The sequence below is a fragment of the Sinohyriopsis cumingii genome, chromosome 1, assembly GCF_028554795.1.
Source record: "Sinohyriopsis cumingii isolate HCF-2022 chromosome 1, ASM2855479v2, whole genome shotgun sequence".
In the NCBI taxonomy this organism is placed as follows: Eukaryota; Metazoa; Mollusca; class Bivalvia; order Unionida; family Unionidae; genus Sinohyriopsis; species Sinohyriopsis cumingii.
This window is the reverse complement of record NC_142961.1, coordinates 73,415,031-73,437,753: the sequence shown is the minus strand read 5'-3', so window position 1 is coordinate 73,437,753 and position 22,723 is coordinate 73,415,031. Positions and strand designations below refer to the sequence as shown.

Here is a 22,723-nt window from a genome sequence, read left to right as displayed (position 1 = left end):
TCGTCATATTTTGTCATGCGCCTCTATATGGTACTGTCCAAATAAAAAGGGTTAAATTGTGTTACTTTCTCTTTAATCTTTTGTGCATCTTTAAAGGCTTTAATCAGTGCCTCCGAATGGGCAGAACACAGAACAATCACACCCAGCTGCAGTTACAATGAACATTCATTTACTGTATTCTTCATTCTTACCTTTTTTAGCTTAATAGATTTTTCTATGTTAGCAAGCTAGCAGCACATCACATTAACTTGTGCCTCTATGATCACACAGTACTTGCAGGTCATATAATGCTGGGGATACATGCATGCAATCCAGTCAAGCCCAAATCATGTGCTGGGATACATGCATGCAATCCAGTCATACCAATAATCACGTGTATCTTATTAATCGCAACAGAAGATTTATAAGCATGCGTTGCTATACATTATTATAATGAGACAAAGTTCAAAGTATAACGCAGTCCTAAATACAAATAAAAAAGGAAACTACCTATATTTCTTGAGCCAGAAATAAACCGTTCGATTCCTTCTTTTATAAATATTTTTTTAATACAATTAGTTTTGTTTTCTTCAACGTTGCCTTCATATTTGTATTGCTGCAAATGTTTTCTATAAGATTCGAATTGCTTTGAAGTGTTTTTCACTGTGCATAAACAGTTACAAAGCTGATCTATAACATTCAAATTGGTATGAAGTGTTTTTACTGTGCATAAACAGTTAACAACATAATTCGTCTATATATATATATATATATATATATATATATATATATATATATATATATATATATATATATATATATATATATATATATATATATATATATATATATATTAAAAAGAAAGAACAGACCAACAGGTTTTGCATGATTAAAATAATGTAATAATAGTCATTCATTCGAACTGCATTGCTCTAACTTTCATTTAAATACTTTTGGGGATTAATGACTTTTCGCAGTTGTGAGTAGCAGTATTAGAACTACCGTGAAATCAGTTGAATACATTTTGGCATTATATCATTGATATCTTCTGTACTACTGACACATCAGTACAGTAGTGACATCATTCGGATTACTCCGAACTCTTACAATGGATAGAATATTTGGGATTTTAGGAATTCTTTCACCATAATGTAAGTGAAGTGAAATTAAAGCTATTTTTTATTCTTTCAGTTTGCATTTGAGGAAAATAAATTATATTTTTCATTGGTACAGAAATTATTGGTTTTGCTCTTATTTATTAAGTCGCTTAAGACCATATAATAGTAACAGATTGGTAATCTAGACTGACATAGGGCTTGTAAGACTATCAAGGGGAGTAAAATCAAACTTGAAGCAATAGTGTACAGTCATAACGAAATTATAAGAAGAAAAAACGAGCAAACTTCTCATTCATTTAAAAACAGAGTCATTCCGACATACAGAAAATTAATTTTCTTAAAGTCCAGATGAAATGGAATGTTCCATGAAATTCGAATTGGTAATATAATGATTGGAAATTGATCAAGTTACTGCTTTTCGGAGTTACAGATGACACGGGCTTCTAATCTTTCATTTCAAAATGTCCCAACAGAAGAATATCTGAAATGAACATTTTAGTAACACGACTTTGCTGATTCTCCAGTGAGCAATTAGAAAGGCTGATACATTTATATTTTGATCGCCTTATTGTTGAATCAATTGTACGTTAGTGTATGCCACTATGGAGACATAACTGTGGATTGCAAACAAACTTAATAGTATGATATTTTACATTTGCATTTGGTATGGATTGATAAGTGCATCAACTCTTTCTAAATTAGAAACTGTACGCCTTCTATTTACTGTACGTTTCCTTATATTTATTTAGTAAAGAACATTAGAGCTATTTTGACATATAAAACTTTCCATAACGTGACTCCACAATGATTCCATCTTCCCATATCCATTCACACAATGCTGTCTAGCTCGTAGTCTAATGTTCATTTGCCTAAATCAAAACAATTCTATACAAAATATTTTTTACATACTCAGCAGCAGGGGTGTGGAATATTATTCTGAATAATATTAAACAAGCCTAGACTCTCTGTTCTTAAATTTAAAAAATGTAAGAAATGATATTTGATTTCCTTGCATTGAACATCTTACTCAGGTGTTTCCTCACCTTCGGGCATACTATATTTTAATTCTTTTTTTTTTAAAGCTAAGATAAAATTTAAAGGCCTTAATGCTTGACGTACAGTTCCAAAATTAGTACGAGCACCAATAGAGTACGATCTCTGAATACATTTTATAAATTGAAATGAAGTTGTTTATTTACACGCTAAGCCGAAACTTCTACAAATATATCTTTTAACATATCGTTGCCTAAGGGAAAAATCCTTTCCAGTATATGTTGTCCTTTATTTTTCTAAATAGTTAATTCGCATACTGTAAATCAAGGTGTAAAAGTATTAAATCAACTTTTCCACCTATATTATACAGAGGTTCATCGAGCATTCGGACATACAATGTATCATTAAAAAATTATTTTTATCCGTTAATCTTTTCACTATTTTATCCATACAAAGTAATTCTTGTTTGCCCTTTTTAATACTTATTTGGTTGGAAAAAGCAATGTCTTCTTAAACAAGACCATTGTTTCGAAACAAAGACTAAAATCAATATAACTCTCTTGGATATTCTTATCAAGTTGAAATAAGACTAATGTATTTGAAATGGCAGTATTCTAATATTTTTCTGGTGTATTTTCGCGTATTTGGCAGAAAGGCCCGACGTGTTCCGACTGAAGCACTCTGTGCAGTAAATAAGACATAAAACAGCACATATTGTTTCCTTTTGTATGTATAATCACCAATTTCGATATGGATTACAGGCAGGACGGGATTCTTTTTCCTCAATGCCTTTCAAACCAAAATATTGATCTAAAATCCACGGCAGAAGTAACAAAACAACGACGACAAAAATAACCGCAAGAACCCATTTTTTTATAGGCCTTACTGAAGTCCGATACAAAGTAGAGCATACAAATTAGTACTTACTGGCACTCTTCCAGCGGATGTATGACAGACAATATTCTGGAATGTTTTATTTTCTCTAAAAACTGAACTTCTCGTCTAAGGATTTCTGACACCATCTCACGTCGTCTTGGCTTGTGAAGCTTGTCGGCGATTTTCTTGTCAAATATAAAGACTGAAGCTTCCTGAAATACATTTAGGGATAATCATTCGTATTGAAACAAAAAATACCGTTATACTCTCTTATAAGACAAGTCCAGCTGCAAACTGCACAGACCCAGATCTTCCGTCGCATAATAAGCCCGCAGATCTTGGTCTGTGCAGTTCGCTAGGAGTAATCAGTAGAACAAACAACATAGTCCCTGTTCTGCAGATACTTGATCTGAATCTTTGTTGTTTGCAGTTTGACTTGACTTATAAGTTAATATCTGCTGTACTTATCTAAACCTGCAAATATTTAGATGTACAACTGACAGTCTCGCTTTATATGATCTTTTAACACAGTGTTGTCTCTGTGTGTTCAAAATACAATCATCAAACGTTTGAGTCTTTTAAATGTATTGAGCTTAAATTGAAAATGACCTCATTGTTAGTTTTATGAGCAATGCGTAAATTTATCTAGTTGATGAATAACACATAGTATGTCTGCTTGTGCCTATATAGACTATAACACATCGGTAAGTATCACATCATTTTCTTATCTAATACTATAAAGACTTACTTTTGCCTGAAAAAAAAATATTTTTTTTTATGAAAAAGGCAGAGGTAGAGCTTGCGATTTCTGTTTATCCTAATTCATTGAATTTATGGCTCTCTTTTAACAATGGTAGTTAAACTTTCAAGAGCCGTCCGCAACAGACATACTGTTTCAGCTTGTGTGAAACATGCTTCTCTAGCGCAAGATAAATCGTGCCCCAATTAATAACCAGTATACCATAATTAATGAACGTTTGAGGTGTGCATTAAAAAGGTTGTCATAGGATATTGCAAATTTTTGCAATAAATGCAGTACTGAAGCTTATGAAATGTATATATTTTCAAGGGTACTATTATTAACTGGCATCAGATAAAACTGATACAACATTGTCAATAAGGACACTAAATTCTGTTTTGTGTATCAGTCACAGGTTTTATTTTTATATGATTTAAATTACTTGTGTAAATCGAGATTGAAGAATATTCATCTACGTTTCTAAAACTTCTATTTGACAGGGAAATTGACATTGATTTCTGCCAATTACAAAATGATGTACTTTATATGTTATAATACTAACATTTCTTACGACTGAAAACACGAATATTATCGCAAAACACGCACTTATCCATATCTCCTGATAAGCTGACTTGAGATAAAGCACTTTTTCATTTTCAAGTTTTAAACATGCAATTGTGTCAAATTGTATATTGACGGCTATAATAAGTTTTCTTGTTCTATAATCTGTATCTTTTATTCAAGGCTAACACTAACTAAAAATACACAACGGGCACTCTACCACGTTTGACATGTCCAAAGGACTTATATTTGGAGGCCTTAAATAGATTGAAGATGAACACTGCAAATAGTTCAAATATAGCTATTGAAGAACTTGACAGTTCACGATGATAAAGCGTGTGACATTGAAAGGAATCACATGGAAGATCATTTCCGTTTAACGTCACTGATGGTAATGTGATACGAAAAGCAAGCCAGCGCACCCTTTATAACAACGCAAGGAAAAGAAAGTCGACCTCCAGGAGCTGTTTATAGACAGCATGCAGGTATTATGTACAAGCTATACTTAACGTTATCATGGTTATAAATCCTTGCCCGTAACTTCACCCATGAAAGTCAACATGAAAGAGTATTTTATTTCATACTTGACTCGACTTGCCTTTGCAGTTCATGTCATTGTAATCTGTAAACCATGGCTACGTGCTGATTTAAACCATGTTAAATGCAAAGAAAATTGTAAAACAGTTATATTTAAATACACTCTGGATATAAATATCAACACTACTAATAATTCTTTCTAATGCAGTCTTTTGACATAACAGATTTGGAACCATTTAATTTACATACAAAACTAATTGGCATAAATAGAAAGGTAATTTTGTTAGAAGTTATTTTTTTTTGCGCACCATTATATTCGTTATGGAGGAAGCCAGTTGCAGATTTTGTTTGAATATTATACAATATAAAATGTAATTAGTTTATAGAACCTTGCCTAAACATTTCAATTCAATGTAGGCTTTGCGAATAGCATTTCACAGCTAAATAAAAGTCTTTTCATTCAAATTTAATGCAGGATTTATAAATAGCAAATCACACCTACGTAACCTACGTAAAAGTCTTCAAAGGTATTTACACTCCCTTTTTATTTTTGTAATCACTATTTTTTAACGACGGTGAAAAATTTGAATACAAACAGTCATAACGATAAGCGAATTTAAATTTTTAAACGTATGCTATATGCTCATTGATGGAAGCGTAGTTTTGGTTGTGGTTAGTCCATTGATAGCTGCACACTTTTCGTTGTCGTTAATCCATTGATAGCGGCGTACTTTTGGTGGTCATTACTCCACTGATGGCAGCGTACGTTTAGTTGTCGTTAATCCATTGATGCAGCTTATTTTTGGTGCATATCTCAAATCACACTTATTTCAACGTTCTGTGTGTATCAATTGCTATTACAAACTCGACGTTTTATTAGAAGAAAAAAAATGCAGATGATTGGTCTGATTTATGTTGATGTACAGAATTATCACCCTTTCGTAACACACGTACACGCGAACGAATTCAATGCGGTTTTCCAACAAATTTAGTCTTTCATTTGAAAGGAAAGTCTTAGTTAGAAAACGCATAAAGGCAAAGCACAAACGTGACAGATTTATCATCAAATCTATTTCGAATCCGGCCTTTAATCTATCACATCTGTATCCATTTGTTTCACTGCTGCGTTAGTCATTTGCAATGATTAAAATGCATGCACCTGTCAATTATTTAAACTGTAGCGATCACATTCCGACTTGAGGTACTGAATGTGAAAATTATTTGTCCATCGGATTTCAATAAACCTAAGCGTTTGCAAATCTATTTCAAATGACGAAATCCATATGGTTTCTCCGAGTCTGGTAAAAGGTTAACAAGCATAGCATGTAAACTTATATCGTCGTGCTTTTTTTATTGTATATTTCATATGATTTTCTTTGCTGGTCGCTCCTTGATGTTGTTAATCACGTGTTTCACTAAGCGCATGATCTTCATTATTATCATATAAAGGACATTACCTGAACAAAACTACTGTCTTTTCGAGGAGTACTCTGTGCGTTATGAAAATATTTTGCATCAAACACGGAACATTTCAGAAAGAAGCTCGTCCGATTTTAAAAGCATCATTTTAATTTAGAAAGAGTAAGTTTCTTTAAATCGTCTATGGTAAATGTTTAGATTCTTATGTTATTTGTTTAGACTCGAATAAACAGTAACATAAAAAAGGGTCAAAACAACAAGCTTAGAAAAAATATAATTTATTTCTCTGGAAAAATACTGTAAAAATAAAAAATATCAACTTACGGTTTCAAGAATCAAATCCAAAAATAATCCAAGAATAATCCACAAATAAAATTTTAGAAGTCCTAATAATAAAATGTTCTAATGATTTCAAGTTCGAGTCCCGACGAAGAATCCAAGATGGAAGGCGATGGTGTATAATGTAACCTGTGATGCGTGGAAGTCTACAGTTTCTTTTAGAAACAAGAAATATCACTCCGGTTCTGGAAATCCGAATAAAAGTTTTATGAAATGTCTTTGTTCAAGAATTTCGTATGAGCACACGTATATTTCCAGGAAAAAAATGATCCGTTTGAATCAAAATAATATGAAATATCTCCAAACGACACAACAGGCACTTTCCAGTGTAAAAGCCAACTGCGATTTTTTCTCAAAAACGATGGTCTAAAACTTGAATTTTTCAACGAGGATAACGGTCACATGGTCATGTTTACATAAAAAAATGTAACGTAGCTCCTATATGTCCTTGATAAGAAACAATAATTTTACTCCGAGAATAAAAATTATTTACTTCACTAAAAACAGTTTATAAGACTAGAGTTACGTATTCAATATAGCTTTGATCTCACTCTATAAGTTACACAATAAAAAAAATTTAATAAAAAATATAGTTTGTTCACGTGGCTGTTACTAATTTTCAATTAAGGTCGAGAACCAGGTCAGCCTTTTGTGGATATTTAAATGAAAGTTCAAGGTCAAAATATTTTCTGGAAAAGTATCGAATTCCTAATAAACAGAACTACATTATTTTGATATATAATGAAACTGAAAAGAAAAAAAAAACCAGAAAGATTTTAAAACTTATAAACAATTAAATCAGATACAAACATTAAATCAAAACAGTTTATGTTTTCATTTGTTCTTAGATTAGAATTACAATAAATAATATATTTATTTCCAGAGTAATTGAAGGATTAACGATAACCAGTAAAGGGAGACTACTCTTAGTAGCAAATAATACAGGCGCCATTTTTCAGAATATAATTTATTCTTAAACATCACTCCTATGTTACCTTCTCTTGCATCGAAATTTGTAATTGGATATCAAAACTAACTAACAGTGGTAAAGCCGGAGGCATGATTATGAATATATCTTCGGTCAAATCTTGATTTTGAGGCTGAGGCATTAATTTCTCACAACGCGAAACATTACAAAAGTTGTAAAATTAGTTATATGCAAGGGATATTGGTAAACTCTGATTTATTTTAATAATATAATTACATTGATTCTGATCATTTGATAAAAAAGAATTTACTTCAGGGAGAAAGCATCAATTAGTACAATCGCGCGCGTTGGGTGATGTTGTAACAAACCCAAAAGTGCGTAATTTCAATATGGCTGCCCCATGTAAACCGTGCGTGTCGTTCTTCTCCATTCTCTGAGTCTTGTAACAACTTTGCATTTAGTCATCGTAATATTTCATTTTCACATTATATTATTGCATATCCTAACTAGTTTTAGTGAAGTCGACAATATATTCAGGCGAGGGACAGTCGTTTGAAGACCTTCTCCTGAGAAAAAAATATATTTGCTACTAAGCGTAGTCTACCGTACGTGCTTCTTGTTATTCAAAGTGACTAATCATGTGATGATACTTTCCTCTAGTGCTACCATACATTGATTATAAGCTGTACGTCTCTAAATACTACAAAAATAATTACTGAAAATATTAAAATAAAATGCCAGTACTAAAAAGAAGATCGTGTAATATTAACCAGTCTTAATACATCGATAGAAGAACGAGACATTATCTGATTAATGTCTACTGCAAGTCTAGTGCCACATATTATCTAGGATCTGTACTTCTCTAAGTACTAAATCAATTATTCGAAAATATGAAAAAACATATCAGTATAAAAAATAAGAAATATTAATAATAACTCGATTTTATTCAGACAGAGGAATGTTTGAAGTATTACTTAATTAATGTCTACTAGTATTGTCATTAGGAGGAATATTTAGTTGTCAGCAAGTTGTATTTTTTGCTTACTTTTTCTAAAAAGGATTAAATACCTTTTGAAGGAAAAGAGTGGGGACGTAACTCTTGCTGTGTGTGAGCAATGAAGCCAAGTAGAACATAATAAAGTGTTATTTGCTTGTTTATGTATATGTACTATGATGGGGAGGGGTGAACTCTTGAGATTGTGCTTCAGAAAGATATCTTTCCTTAAGTAACTAAAAAATAATGATGATAACAAGTAAAAACGAAAGAAAAACATTTAACAGCTTTAACGGGAGAAACTTACCAATGATCGGAATTTGGAACAAGAATTTTTACCTAGTTTTGAAAACGTCATAGACGGAAACATTGAACATTTTCAAAACTACCCAAACTACTTCGGTTTTAGCATCTACCTTGTTAACGTTTGCGTTGTGAAACGTTCTTTTTCTTTCTTCAGCGGCTACAAATTTTATCCCTACTTATTGCATACGAGATACACCTTCAATAACATGGAAGGTGAAACAATTGGCAACCTAATTTATTTCAAAACACACATACTGAGAAGTGATTGATATCGTTGTATAAATCAAATAGTTTGGCACAGCTTCCTCATCTGAACCATGGGTATTCTATCAACTGAAAAATAAATTATTTATTATACAATGTACTATTACAGCATGCAAGCAAGTATTCGCGATATATGGTGTTGCTTAAAGAGTAATTAGAAATGGTCTGACTGCATTCTTCCTGAAGTTACAACATGGATTCCGTAGCTATTACTTGAAAATAAAATCTTTTTATCTGTATATATCTATCTGCTTTCCTTTATTTAGTTAGTTGTTCTCTGTCTATCTATTTTAGCATAAGTGCACACGGAAAGATGACCGTTCCGGTGGCCTAGTGGCTAGAGCGTCCGCCTCGGATGCGGGAGGTCGTGGGTTCGATCCCCCGCCAAGTCATACCAAATACTTACAAAAATGGTACTAACACCTGTCATGCTTGACGTTCAGCATTAAGAGGTTAGTGTTAGGACTGGTCGGTCTGGTGACAGGATAATGTGACTGGGTGAAACATCATGCTACATGTCTGCGGCATGCTGCCCCAGTGCTATAAACTGCCACACTGCAGACATCGTAGTGATATTACTGAAAAATTGTTAAAGGTACGTTAAAAATCCAATTACATCACACAGAAAATTGTTTTCTGGTTTAAGGAGCTATCCAAAGGCAAACAAGCAAAGATGAAAATACGGATACTTCTATTCATGCCGTTTTTTCTTTAAACGAGAACCTAGAAAAATCACCGCAGTGAAGGAACGGGGAAGAAAAAACATCTCGCTGTATCCAAATCAATCTTTCTAACATTGATGGTCAGACTAAAAGCTTAATATCGATTGCATTGCGCGATAGATGTTTATCTTATTTTATATTTATAAATAGATGCATTCACAAGTGTTAAATGTTTATCAGGCAGCAGAAATCGATGAGCGTTAACATGTATCGTCGTTAGAATTGAAAACGATTGGCCTTGCCGAAAGTGAAAGGAATTTGTAAATGACAGGCGGCGCCCAATCACATTAAAAACATATTAAAGAAAGGACTCATTACACTCTTATAAGTATTTATTTAAAAAAAAAAACATTAGCACTTTCTGTGTAGAATTCCTATTCCAGTCTGTCTCATTATAACACAAGAGATTAGTTCAAACGGTGAATTTTATTGCAAATTGATGAAGCTAATTTCAAGATTTAGAGCATATGTAGGCTGGAGACTTGCCACCATCATTCTCTTCTACATATTCATGACTAAAACTAAAAGAAACGTCATGTTTCAAAATACTTCATCCCGAAAAGTTCACGATTGATAGAGGACAATTTGGATTGGCCTTTTCATGCCCAGACAGTTTGTACATATTTATACCGTGGGGGTGGGGGGTGGGAAAAGGTATCAATCTAGATTTTTCCCAGGTATAATTCAAGGACTAAGTCCTTTAAAGGTTAAGTTGGACCCCGGGACAAACCTTAAATCCATGCATAAATATGGCTTTTCAAACCCATGAAGTGTATATTTGGTTATAGGGTGGGCATATCGATAGTTTCAAATTTATGAGCAGGGGGGCTCTTTGAACAATCATGGGTCCTTGTCAGTTGCATTTATCTTCTCATGTCTAGCGTAAATGGTTATAGGGTGGGGATCTCAAAGATTTCTGTGTTATAATCCAGGGACTAAGCTCTTGTGTATCGGGAAGGACCATTGGACATGATGTATGCGTAACAGTCAAACTAGTGTTGACTCTGGTCATTCATCACAAACGCCACTTCTAAGATATTTCAGACAACTCAGTTGTGAATAATTTAAAATGTATGTAAACATTACATCTAATTCCGAGCACCCCGCCAAGGGGCGAGATAAAAGTTTTGTAAAGGTACAATCTGCACTCATTGAGGTCTCATTGGTCCAAGTTTTATGTATATAGCTTTAGCGGTGTACGCGGAGTTCGAGGACACTGGGCATCTATACGTACATATAGAAGGGCGGACTTTCACACTTTTCATGTGCTTTCAAGAAGGCAAAGGAATAGTGATATCATACCATCACATTCGTCAAAGATAATTCATTATTATTATTATTATTATTATTATTATTACTATTATTATTATGTATTCATATTATTATTATTGTTGGTATTGTTTTGAGGTTGCGCAAGGGGAGAGTCTTTACCCATTTTCGTACATAGCTCAGGGTTGTAAACTTGCAGTGCTCTCGTATGTTAATAGGGTCTTTTGGAATTTTTACTCCGTCTATTAAGCCGTTTTAAGTTGACATTATGATATTGCATAATTCACTCGTCTCATAGTGGCACTGCAACAGTGAAAGCATGTGTTATACATGTTACAGTGTGTGAGTGTGATTTGGATTTTTAACGTAGATTTAACAAGTTATCAGTCATATCGCTACGATGTCTGCAGTGTGACAGTTTATAATGATGTCTAGCACTAGGGCATCATGCCGCAGACATGTAGCATGATGTTCCACCAAGTCACATTATCATGACACTAGGCCGACCAGTCCTAACACTAACCTCTTAATGCTGAGCGCCAAGCGAGGCAGATGTGAGTATCATTTTTAAAAGTCTTTGGTATGACTCGGCCGGGGATCGAACCCACGACCTCCTGCATCCGTTTCATTTTGTAAACCATTAGTTTAATGAAGGGTTTGTCGTTTACCCATGCATGTATGATGCTGACTATTTTTGTATGTCTACGTCCTTATACGCGTGTACGAAGAAAATTGTATTGCATATCTTCCTTGTTCGCCTTTCGTACAGGAGGAAAAACGATTCCTCGAATGATCGCCTCCCACTTGAATCTTTTGTTCATGAATGAAAATATTTTATATTATTATAGTTTAGAAATGTTACGTATATTTAATATATATTGCGTGCTTAACTTTTGCGTATGATGGTAAATTGTTAACTGACTGTTTGTATAGCTAACTGTTGTCCAACATTGTAAGTTGCAAATATAATTTTTGTTCACACTATTTGAGTTCCTAATATTCTAGGCCCCAGACATGTTTTCAGTTAGATTGGAATTTTCTGTTCGAATGATTCACATTTAAATTAGGTCACGCGAAAATGTGTCTAAATAGGGATTTGATAAACAAATAGTTAATCCATGATCAAAGTCTGCAATTGTGTTAATATCTAATTTAAGAGCAGTTTTAAAATATTCACTGAAATTACTAACGTGCTCATTGGCTAATGAACTAAAACACTATTTTGAATTACTGTGAACTCTTTGAAATACATCCTAGAATGTACTCTTGTGGTACATCATATCATTCAACACTATTGGAATTCATTGGGAATACTCTATATTTCTTTAATTAAGATAGGACATTTAGGATTATTTCGGATTTAATTCCCAATATTGTAAGTGTCTCTCAAAGTTTCACTTTGTATTCTAGACCAATAAATTGTTTGCTGAATTTCAGTAAACTTCGTTTTGCTTCTTTCTGTTACATACTTTAATACCACTGAGTCGTAACAATACCCACCTACCTATTTTAATTACAGTTGTCGGTTTTATATATTTTTGAAGACTTAGAGTCGAAAGAGAAAATTAACAGAATAATTTCTTCCAATTATGGTAGGTAATTATCTTTGAAAGAGAATGTGGCTTCAGAAGATAACAAGAATTTCGCCTGTTCATAAGTCTACTTGTAACAATGTTGACAGGATTTAATGAAGTAGTTGCAAAATATAGCATAATATATAATGGATACCAACAGGACTCTTGATCAGGCCTATGAAATCCGCTTGACCCTCCAGTGATTGATATTAAACGTTCTATCCAGAGTATGACTTTGCGTTTTGAGGGCAAAATTGCAACGTTTTTTTTTAATATACAAAACTTAAACAAAAGCTAAATTAAAATTTAGTGACCAACATTTCGTCTAGTGTCACAATATTCTAGAAATTGGCATACTATGTCACATGTGCAAAAGATTCCAGTCGTGGTCGGAACAATTGGCATGCTATATCACATGTGTAAGAAATTCCACTCGTGGCCGGAACAATTGGAATACTACATCACATGTGTAGGAGATTCCAGTCGTGATCGGAACAATTGGCATACTATATCACATGTATAAAATATTACAGTCGTGGTCGCAACAATTGGCATACTATATCACATGTGTAAAAGATTCCAGTCGTGGTCGGAAGAATTGGCATACTGCATCACATGTGTAAGAAATTCCACTCGTGGCCGGAACAATTGGAATACTACATCACATGTGTAGGAGATTCCAGTCGTGGTCGGAACAATTGACATACTATATCACATGTGTAAACGATTCCAGTCGTGGTGGGAACAATTGGCATACTATATCACATGTGTAAAGATTCTAATCGTGGCCGGTGAGTTTGTGTGTGATTTAGATTTTTAATATAGCTTTAAAAATTTTTCAGTCATATCGCTACGATGTCTGCAGTGTGACAATTTATAGCGATGTTTAGCACTGGGGCATCATGCCACAGACATGTAACATGATGTCCACCCAGTCCCATTATCCTGACACCACGCCAACCAGTCCCAACACTAATCTCCCAATGCTGAGCACCAAGCAAGGTAGCTGTTAGTACCATTTTATTAGTCGTTGGTATGACTCGGCCCGGGTTCGAACCCGTGACCTCTCGCATCCAAGGCGGACGCTCTACCACTAGGCCACCTGAGCGGTCCAATCGTGGTCGGAACAATTGGCATACTATATCACATGTGTAAGAGATTCCAGTCGTGGTCGGAATTATTGGCATACAATATCACATGTGTAAGAGATTCCAGTCGTGGTCGGAACAATTGAAAAGGGCTTAAATAATGCAATGTAAACAGTTTCTTTTTTTATATAGTAGCTAAGAAATTAAATCTATGTGCAAAAAGCACAGGCTGAATAACAAATAAAGAATAAAATTAGCATAAAAGTAGAAGCACATGCAACGTGTCCTGGATTTCTGGATATTTACGAAATATATGGGAGTTCTACTGCCTGTGAAATTTAGACTCAGGCATGTACCTGAATGAATATGTCTGCATGTGATTTTGATAAAATGCACAAGTCTTTCAAAAAGAATAATAATAACATTAATAATAACATATAGCCATTAAAGCTATTAAGACACAAAAGATCACATTTATTTGATCAAAATGTTGATTTATATTTTTATAATCTATTTTAACGGGAAACATGTTTCAGAGAAGAAAAACAGATGTTGGAGGGAACGATCATAGAAAGTTAATAATATAGTGATGTCTTGTATAAAAGTTCTCATTATACATTGGACTTTCGGTATCACACAGTTCAAAGAATGGACATCCGGAATAATACAATCCAAAGAATGGACATCCAATATCATAAAGTCCAAAGAATGAACATCCAGAATCATACAGTCCAAAGAATGGGCATCCAGTATAATACATTCCGAAGAATGGACATGCAGTAATCACAGAGTCCAAAAAACAAAAACAAAAAAACTCCAAACAAACAAGAATCATATAGTGCAGCGAATGGACATCCAGACTCATACATTTGATCTTTAAAACAGTTATGGATCCTTGATTATTCTTTATAAAAGTGCGTTTTAACAAGTCAGTCTTTAGAAGGAGGGGTAATTTATAAAACAACATTTTGAAAACTAACGTTATTTAAATAGGAGCTATATTAATATCAAACCATGCAATAGTTACTCAAAGCAATCGTGTAAAAAGTAAAAATAATGAAGAGACGTTTGACATAAAAAAACGTTTAAAAAGACTGATCCAGGACACGTACAATCTTGTCAAACAAAAAACAAAAAAACAGGTTCACACTCTACTACTGAAAAGAGGAAGCCACGGCGCAAATAATATAGGACAACACACAGGATGTTAATCTGCAAGCCGATGACTGGGCAAATGAGGTAACTAGAAATTCGTCATTAGCTTGTTTGCTGTTTTGCATCAACCTAATCATTAAACAAAGAAGTGTAAGCCAAAAGTGTTTTAAGAAGAAGAAAAAAAAAAAACAGAAACTCTGACTGAAAAGAAACTTTCATCCGAAATATGGCTGACAACAATTATATGTACAACTATATAGTCAAGTCTTTTCCTAGCGACTCAGAAAGGGTATCGTGTCAAAAGTATAATGGTATGACATACAATTATTCCTTTTAAAACAATGCCTTAAAATCAAATTTTGTCATGAAATATTTGAAGAATCATTTACGTATAGAATGAGAAATTAGAAGTTTTCAGTCACTGATATCTAATACAATAAACTGAAAGCGAATTATGATATTTTCGGTTGATCGCTATCTTTTATCCTGTAAAACAGTACTTCTATAGTATTGATTACATGTTTGAGAAAGACGATAACAATTTGTGTTTCGGCCAGTTTTTTAAAAAAGCTACTAATTGAATATTTGCATGAATTGTTAAGTCGTAATTTAGATATTATTTTTTAAATGCTGGTTTGCTCCTTGGTTTGACATAAAATCAATATGTGAAATCATAATATGATACGGTTTTAATTTCTATCGGACTTGTGCCAACTTGAAGCCGATCGTGCTAGTAATTCAAGTTCAAGCCAACTGTTAACTAGTAAAACGATAGGGGTGAAATAGAAGAAATCATTTATTTTCTCAATTTACCAACATATAGAGTTCTACGCTTGATACTTGATATTTTCTCAATTTACCAACATATAGAGTTCTACGCTTGATACTATACCAACCACAAAACCTGAAAGCAATAACAGAAGTAATCTAGGTTAATAAATTAATAATTCTAAAAAAGTTCTGCATAACTTACTCTCCCCCCTCTCTCTCTCACTATATATATATATATATATATATATATATATATATATATATAAAGAATACAAATAAAATGGCGAATAAACCTTTCAAGTGAACAGGATCCAGCAACGGATCACGTGCATCAGGGATTGATTAAGATAAATGCAATAAACTGACAACGAGTAGTGCTAAGCTAGTATCTAGCTAGCCGGAGCGCTTTCGACTCTTTATTGAGGCTTTTTCAAAGGCAAATACGGAATATAGACAAGACATACAAGTAAAACAGAAAAACGGTTATGTGTGCGAAACTTTACATGGCTGTTTCTACACGGAATTCAACCTTTTAGCTATATTATGTGTCAACTAATTTCAGATTGTTGCTGATACTGAAAAATATTGGTATTGACCTGAAATTGATGAGCCATAACGACATCTGTTATTTTATGTAAATTTATGTAAGCGCAGATTATATCCCGGATATATCATTGTTATAGTGGACATAGGCTATTAAGCAAATTTAGAGAATCATTTAAAAGAAAATATGTCGGCTGCAAAAGATAATTTTATTTGTGCATGGTTATCTTTTTCTAGTCTTCTTGGTTTAAACCGCTTGGTTTCAAGGTTCTATGGTGGCTCGTTTCTTTTCTTTTCTGGTTTGGGGACTCCAGTTTCGGTTGTGAGCAATAGCAATACGTGTTATAGCACTGAATGTGTGGCACGGCGAGTAGAAGTGTTCTGCAACCGGGCTTCTGTACAGCTTCTTTGTCATCCAGTCAGATCTATGAAGGTTGATCCTTTTGTGCAGCTTTTCAGTTTCTCCGACATACTGAAGGCTATAGATCTTACAGGTGATGAGATAAATTACATTATGTGTTTTGCACGTTTTGTTTGAACCATGTTTGTTTAATTTTTCTCTAGTCACAGTGCTAGAAAATGTCATAGTCTCTATCATATGCTGACAGGTTTCACCTTTTATCGCCACAGGGGCCAGATTGACTAGGGTGGTCTTGATTAGTGATTGGCGTTAGCTTCGCCCTGACTAGGATGTCCTTGAAGTTTATGTTCCTTGTTACTTTCCATTAGTTCAAAATATACCTCAACGTTAGCGTTGTGTATTTCAAAAGAAATATACCTGGACATATGAAATGGTTGACATGTCGTGTCAATCAGCATAATGCTAAAGATATGGAATAATGAACATTCCTTAAATCGCGTATTTTACATTTTTTTTTTAGAATAAACTATTAATGCTATGAAACATATACAACTAGAACGTCACGACGTCACGTTTCGTTTCCCGAGAGAAAGGTCTTTACAGTGTTCAAGTGATACGGCAAGACTTCAGTGAGCATTAAGAAATAATTTCAAAATCAAGGCAGTTGAACAATCTCGGTATGCAATGTTAACTGACCAAAAAAAAAAACGATGCTATAAAAGAATGGCTTCGAAACCAACGAATTTTTTTTAAGCAACACAGGTAAACTGATGTAATAAAGACTACTTATCCAATTCAACTTATATGTTTAAGATGCCGTGGTAAATAAAATCTCAGTGGGAATTTTACCGCGACAGTAAAATTATTAAAATATATTTATTAAAACGTTATAATATTCAAGACTGCATCAATAAATCACCTTTTGTCTCAACCACGACTGCCTTCCAGTGCAGTTTTCCTTTTGAAGTCCTCCATGTGATTCTATTAGTACATAGGTACCTTATATTGATCACGACGCCTTCATTATAAGCCCTGTTACTTCTTAATTCTGCATGAATGGGCTTATCTGTATCAATTTGGTCGCTTCCCTCAATACTTTGTACTTGATCTGGACTTTCTACCTATTTGAAGAAAAAATGTAATGACCTATGGACAGAAACACCAGTTATTTCATAGGCGGATTTCGTATTAGTTTTCTGTAGAAATGAGTCTCTCCGAAGCACGTGCAAAAAGAACATTAAATAACTGATGGTCATATCTGGTTGTACATAAAGGTCCCTGTTCTGAGACTGTTTCCACCGATCTGTTTGCAAACGTGCAAGAAACATGCATTCTTCGTTTTTGTAACAACGAAATCACTGAATATATTCAGTACTTATTTCCCCTCACATCGCTATGTTGGCCATGAAATAAACAGGCCCAAATGGACGATCTAGGTAGAATTCGGTCAACCGTAAGGACAGGTATTTTAGAGATTTCGGAGATTTAAAGAACATAATACTTTCATGGGTAAAAATGAGTTTGGTTGAGAAAAAACAACTTTACAATGAAACTGAAATTGTTGTATTAATTTCTTTGCTAAATACAGACCTTCGTCTTCACATAGTAGATTATAATCTTAGTTTGTATTGTTATATAACTCATCTAATAAACTGAGCAAAGATGTGTATATTTGCTTGATCTGCAAACACATGAAACTGAATAGAAATGAAAATGTGTTTATCTTATCGTATCATCTGGTCAAAGATTAAATGTAGCTTAAGAAGTAACACTGCTATAATTACATACAAAATGCCATTACTGTCTAGTTTTCCCAATGAAATAAATGCATCAAAGAAATATAATCAGATCGAATATTCCTAAATATTGAAAGAGGGTAGATATTAAATCGTTTCAGATTATATTACCTTGCTTTTATTTAAAAGAATATGTCCTATTCATTTCTACATGGAAGAAAAGTTGAACTTAAAAATGTAATTAAAAGGCTTCAAAATATGCATCTTGCACGTACCTAAGTTTATTTGAAATGAAATTTTAATTACTGCAACCCTTATGTTCTAAATTAACACTGTCATCAGTGTATGGTCGGGTGCAAAGAGCTCTTCGAGATTACTAACAAGCTAATGTCAAGGAACAAATGTACACCAGTTCCAAATACCTTCTCTCCAGCTGACCTTCCGGATATGTTTGCAAATTTCTTCCGTGACAAAGTACAAACCATTAGAGATAAGCTTGATGCCACAATTTCAATTGACTCGTCACCATACAGATGGGATACAGAATTTGAGCGGCAACCATTAGCAGCATTTAAACCTGTCTCTATGGATTTCGTTCGTACAATTGTGATGAAGAGTGCACCAAAGTCATGTGAACTTGATCCAATTCCAACATCGCTGCTGCTTGAGTGCTTAGATCCAGTATTGCCTTCACTAACTGATGTATTAACACCTCTCTCTCATCTGGGGAATTCCCATCATTTTTCAAAACTGCCATTGTAAAGCCTCTGCTGAAGAAACCAACACTAGACCATACTGATTTAAAGAACTACCGCCCAGTTTCTAATCTCCCATTCATATAAAAAATCTTAGAAAAGGTTGTTCTATCCCAGCTTGAATTCAAACAGTCTTTTTAGCAATGTACAATCTGAATATCGCCCTTGACACAGCACTGAAACTACTCTTCTAAAAGTAGTTAATGACATTCGCTCTGCTTTGGATAGCGGAAAGATTACAGTCCTCACCTTCCTTGATTTGTGTGCAGCATTTGACACAATATACCATGACATATCACTTCACCGTCTCCAGCATGTATTTGGCATTGATGATAGTCTTACTGTGGTTCAAGTCCTACTTGGTCAACAGGACACAAATTGTGTATGCAAATGGAATACACTCCAGCCCAGTTAATCTATGTTGTGGTGTTCCTCAGGGGTCTGTTCTTGGATCTGTTCTCTTCATTCTATACACTCAGCCGCTCTCAAGTGTCATACATCATCATACAGTGTCTCACCAATTGTACGTCGATGACACCCAAATATACAAATCTAGCCACACAGCTGAAGCTGATGCTACCATCCAAGGTGTAGAGAGGTGCGTTTCTGATGCGAAATCATGGATGACATGTAACAAGTTGCAGATGAATGGTGATAAAACTGAGGCCATTCTGATTACAACACAAAGACTTTCTCATTCACATCTTTTGCCTCAAACAATAAATATCAGCAACACCAACATTAAATGCACACAGTCAGTACGAAACTTAGGTGTTACTCTGGAGAGTACTCTCACATTGCACCAACATGTCATGAACATATGCAAGGCTGCATATCTTGAGCTGAGACGCATCAACTCCATTCGCAAATATCTTTCAGTTGATGCCACTAAAACACTCGTGTGTTCATTAGTACTTTCAAGACTGGACTATTGTTACTCAGTTATGTCTTGTTCATCTCAATATCTACTCCAGAAACTTCAAAAAGTTCAAAACACTGCTCAGATCATACTTAGAGTACCACGATCAGAGCACACCTCCCCGCTGTTCTGTACCCTACACTGGCTATCCATTCGATCCAGATTCAAACACAAAATTTATTCTCTGTGCTACGTTTCACTGTCGGACTCGAGTCCAACCTACCTATCCGACCTCACCCATGTGTACACACCAGGAAGACACTTACGCTCCTCTTCTGACAATCGGATACTAATTATTCCCATTATGTAAACGAAGTCATATGGACAGCGTTCTTTTGCATATCAAAGCCCAGCAACGTGGAATGAATTACCCACTGAACTTAGACACAAAGGCACAGTGATCCCATTCAAGAGTGCTCTTAAAACTCACTTATTTCGACTGCAATAACAAACTTAAGGACCTAATAATATTTCCTACCTTAAATATTTCCAGCATGTTTTTTTATGTTTTCTAATTTCATGGTGTTTGTTTTTTGTAATCATATTATTATATATGTTTTTATGTTATAGGTGTTGTCTAATGTTGTAAAGCGGTTAGAGATTCTAAAGATTAGGCGCTATACAAAGTCCTCATTATTATTATTATTATTATTATTATTATTATTATTATTGTTATTTAATTACATAGACCAAAGTCAAAACTCTTTTATCCTCTATCGTTATAATCAGTTCTTTGTCAAGTCCAAACATCGTTTTTTAAAGGCCACATATAGGTCAAGCTTTCCTAATGCACGCTTTGAATCTCTTTGAGATCACGTAAATAAAACTAGTTTCAGAAAAACATTCGTAAAGAAAGCTACAACTACAAAGCCAAATGAGTGAATTATAAATGTAATATATATCGACAACGAAACTTAAATGCCCCTATGAATATTCGAAATCGATCGCACAAAAAAATTAAATATGGCATGAATCATTGTTAATATGAAAACAATGTTTTATTCAAGGGAAAATATACCCATTTTGCAGATAGCCGTTCAATACGGTGAACATTTACTGTGATAAGGAAGTTTATGACTGGATTCCGAATTGACTCACAACATGATTTGTGTTGTCAATAAAAGTCGAGAACAAGCGAATGGTATGATTCAAATAAGAGTATGAGTTAGAATATGAAGAGAAAGGAAATCTGTTTCACAAAATCATCATCGTTTCGTATTCGAAGTAGCCATATTACAGTCGTGTACCTAACAATAATATGAAACATTCAGCTAAATGTATACATCTTTAGTGAAATAACAGGAAACAACCCCCGTTGATTTAGTTTTCTGTACTTACGTTTGCAAACAACGGAATATTGATGCAAAGAAAGTTTAAAGTCTTGTCTTTTCGACAGCTCGCACGTATTTCTAGATTTTTCCCATATCGTACGCTAAACTCGTAATAGCTGATAGGCTCTTATTTATTTGGAAGTGAAACAAATGGTCGGAATCAAATTGCGCCTGATGTACCAGTTGTGAGAATTTCCTTAAAGCGGCACATACGTTGCAACTCATGTATATTTTTATTTGTGACATGAAATCCCCACAAAATGCGGACAGTGTTATTTATTTATATTCTCTCACTGATAGTAGAAACTATTTCATGTTCAGGTAACTGACATGAATTACTTGGATTAGCGTATACAAAATCACGGTAACAACAGTATGACATAACAAAAATACTACACATGGTTCAATATTACATATCTTATTTTGCAATAATTCTATGGCATGCTGAAACACGTTTTCTACCTTCCTAACGTTATTTTATTAGAATGAAATGAGATATTTAATTAAAAAAAAGGTAACACTCTCCTCTACAAAATTAACAATTTGATAACAAGATAGCGGGTGCTGTGGAATCATTACAATTTTTTTTAAAATTAAATATTAAAATATTGATTTCTTTTTTCATATCTAATTTAATTTTCTAAGGAAGATGTGCATTATGTTTTAGTACCGAAAGGAAGGTGACATCGAGTCACCAATCAAATTTCAGCTTTCACGTTTATAAAAGTAAAAATGCATTAGCTGGAACCGAACAACAATTCTGTGGAATGATGTGTCTGACAAGTTCCTAGAAATAAGTGGATTTGGAATTCCATAGGTCACCGAAGCATGAATCTTTATCGGTGCCTGTCAGGTCTACTTAATATAAGAAGATCTGGATATTAATCATACTTGCTTCAAAGCTATGCCATTTGTTGTGTTCAGTAGTTATAATTGTATGGACAGTGCTGCTCCAATTAATTATCCTTACAAGACAATATGACTGAAAAAGTGCTCTTAGGAGACAGTTTCACGAAAAAAATCATATACTGGGGGGTGGGTGGTTTAAGGTCTAATGTATGAAATAATGAAATTACCTCAAAGAGAAAGAAACAATTTATTTTTAATAACGAAAAATCTGCGCTGTCCAAAACACTATAACATAAGAATGTTGAACGATACGACGAACTTAGGATACTACGGGCAGGTGTTACCCTCTACTTGTAAGAATGTAGATCATGCTATAAAGTACGATACGACCGGCAGGTGCTACCTGCTATAAAGGTACGATAGGAGAGGCAGGTGCTACGCTAAATTGTTACAAGATTAATTTCATGTGCTAAATGAATGCTTGAAAAATGAAATGAACATAGCCGAATAAAAAATCACCTAAATGACGTCAAAACAAACGCAGGTACACGAAGCCGGTAAAATATGAAAATAAATCGAGAAGGCAGCACAGGATAA

The 22,723-nt window shown here is 34.1% G+C and overlaps 1 protein-coding gene across 3 annotated transcripts in view; it reads right to left on the bottom strand.

Annotated features, from left to right (window-relative positions):
* LOC149807119 (SCY1-like protein 2) overlaps positions 1–22,723 on the bottom strand; it is a 306,382-nt gene that overhangs the window by 128,201 nt on the left and 155,458 nt on the right. For all 3 annotated transcript variants that reach the window (XM_089962284.1, XM_089962277.1, XM_089962291.1), the window contains exon 3: positions 3,018–3,178. In XM_089962284.1, coding sequence (XP_089818410.1) covers positions 3,018–3,178 — 161 coding nt within the window. The remainder of the gene's footprint in view (positions 1–3,017; positions 3,179–22,723) is intronic.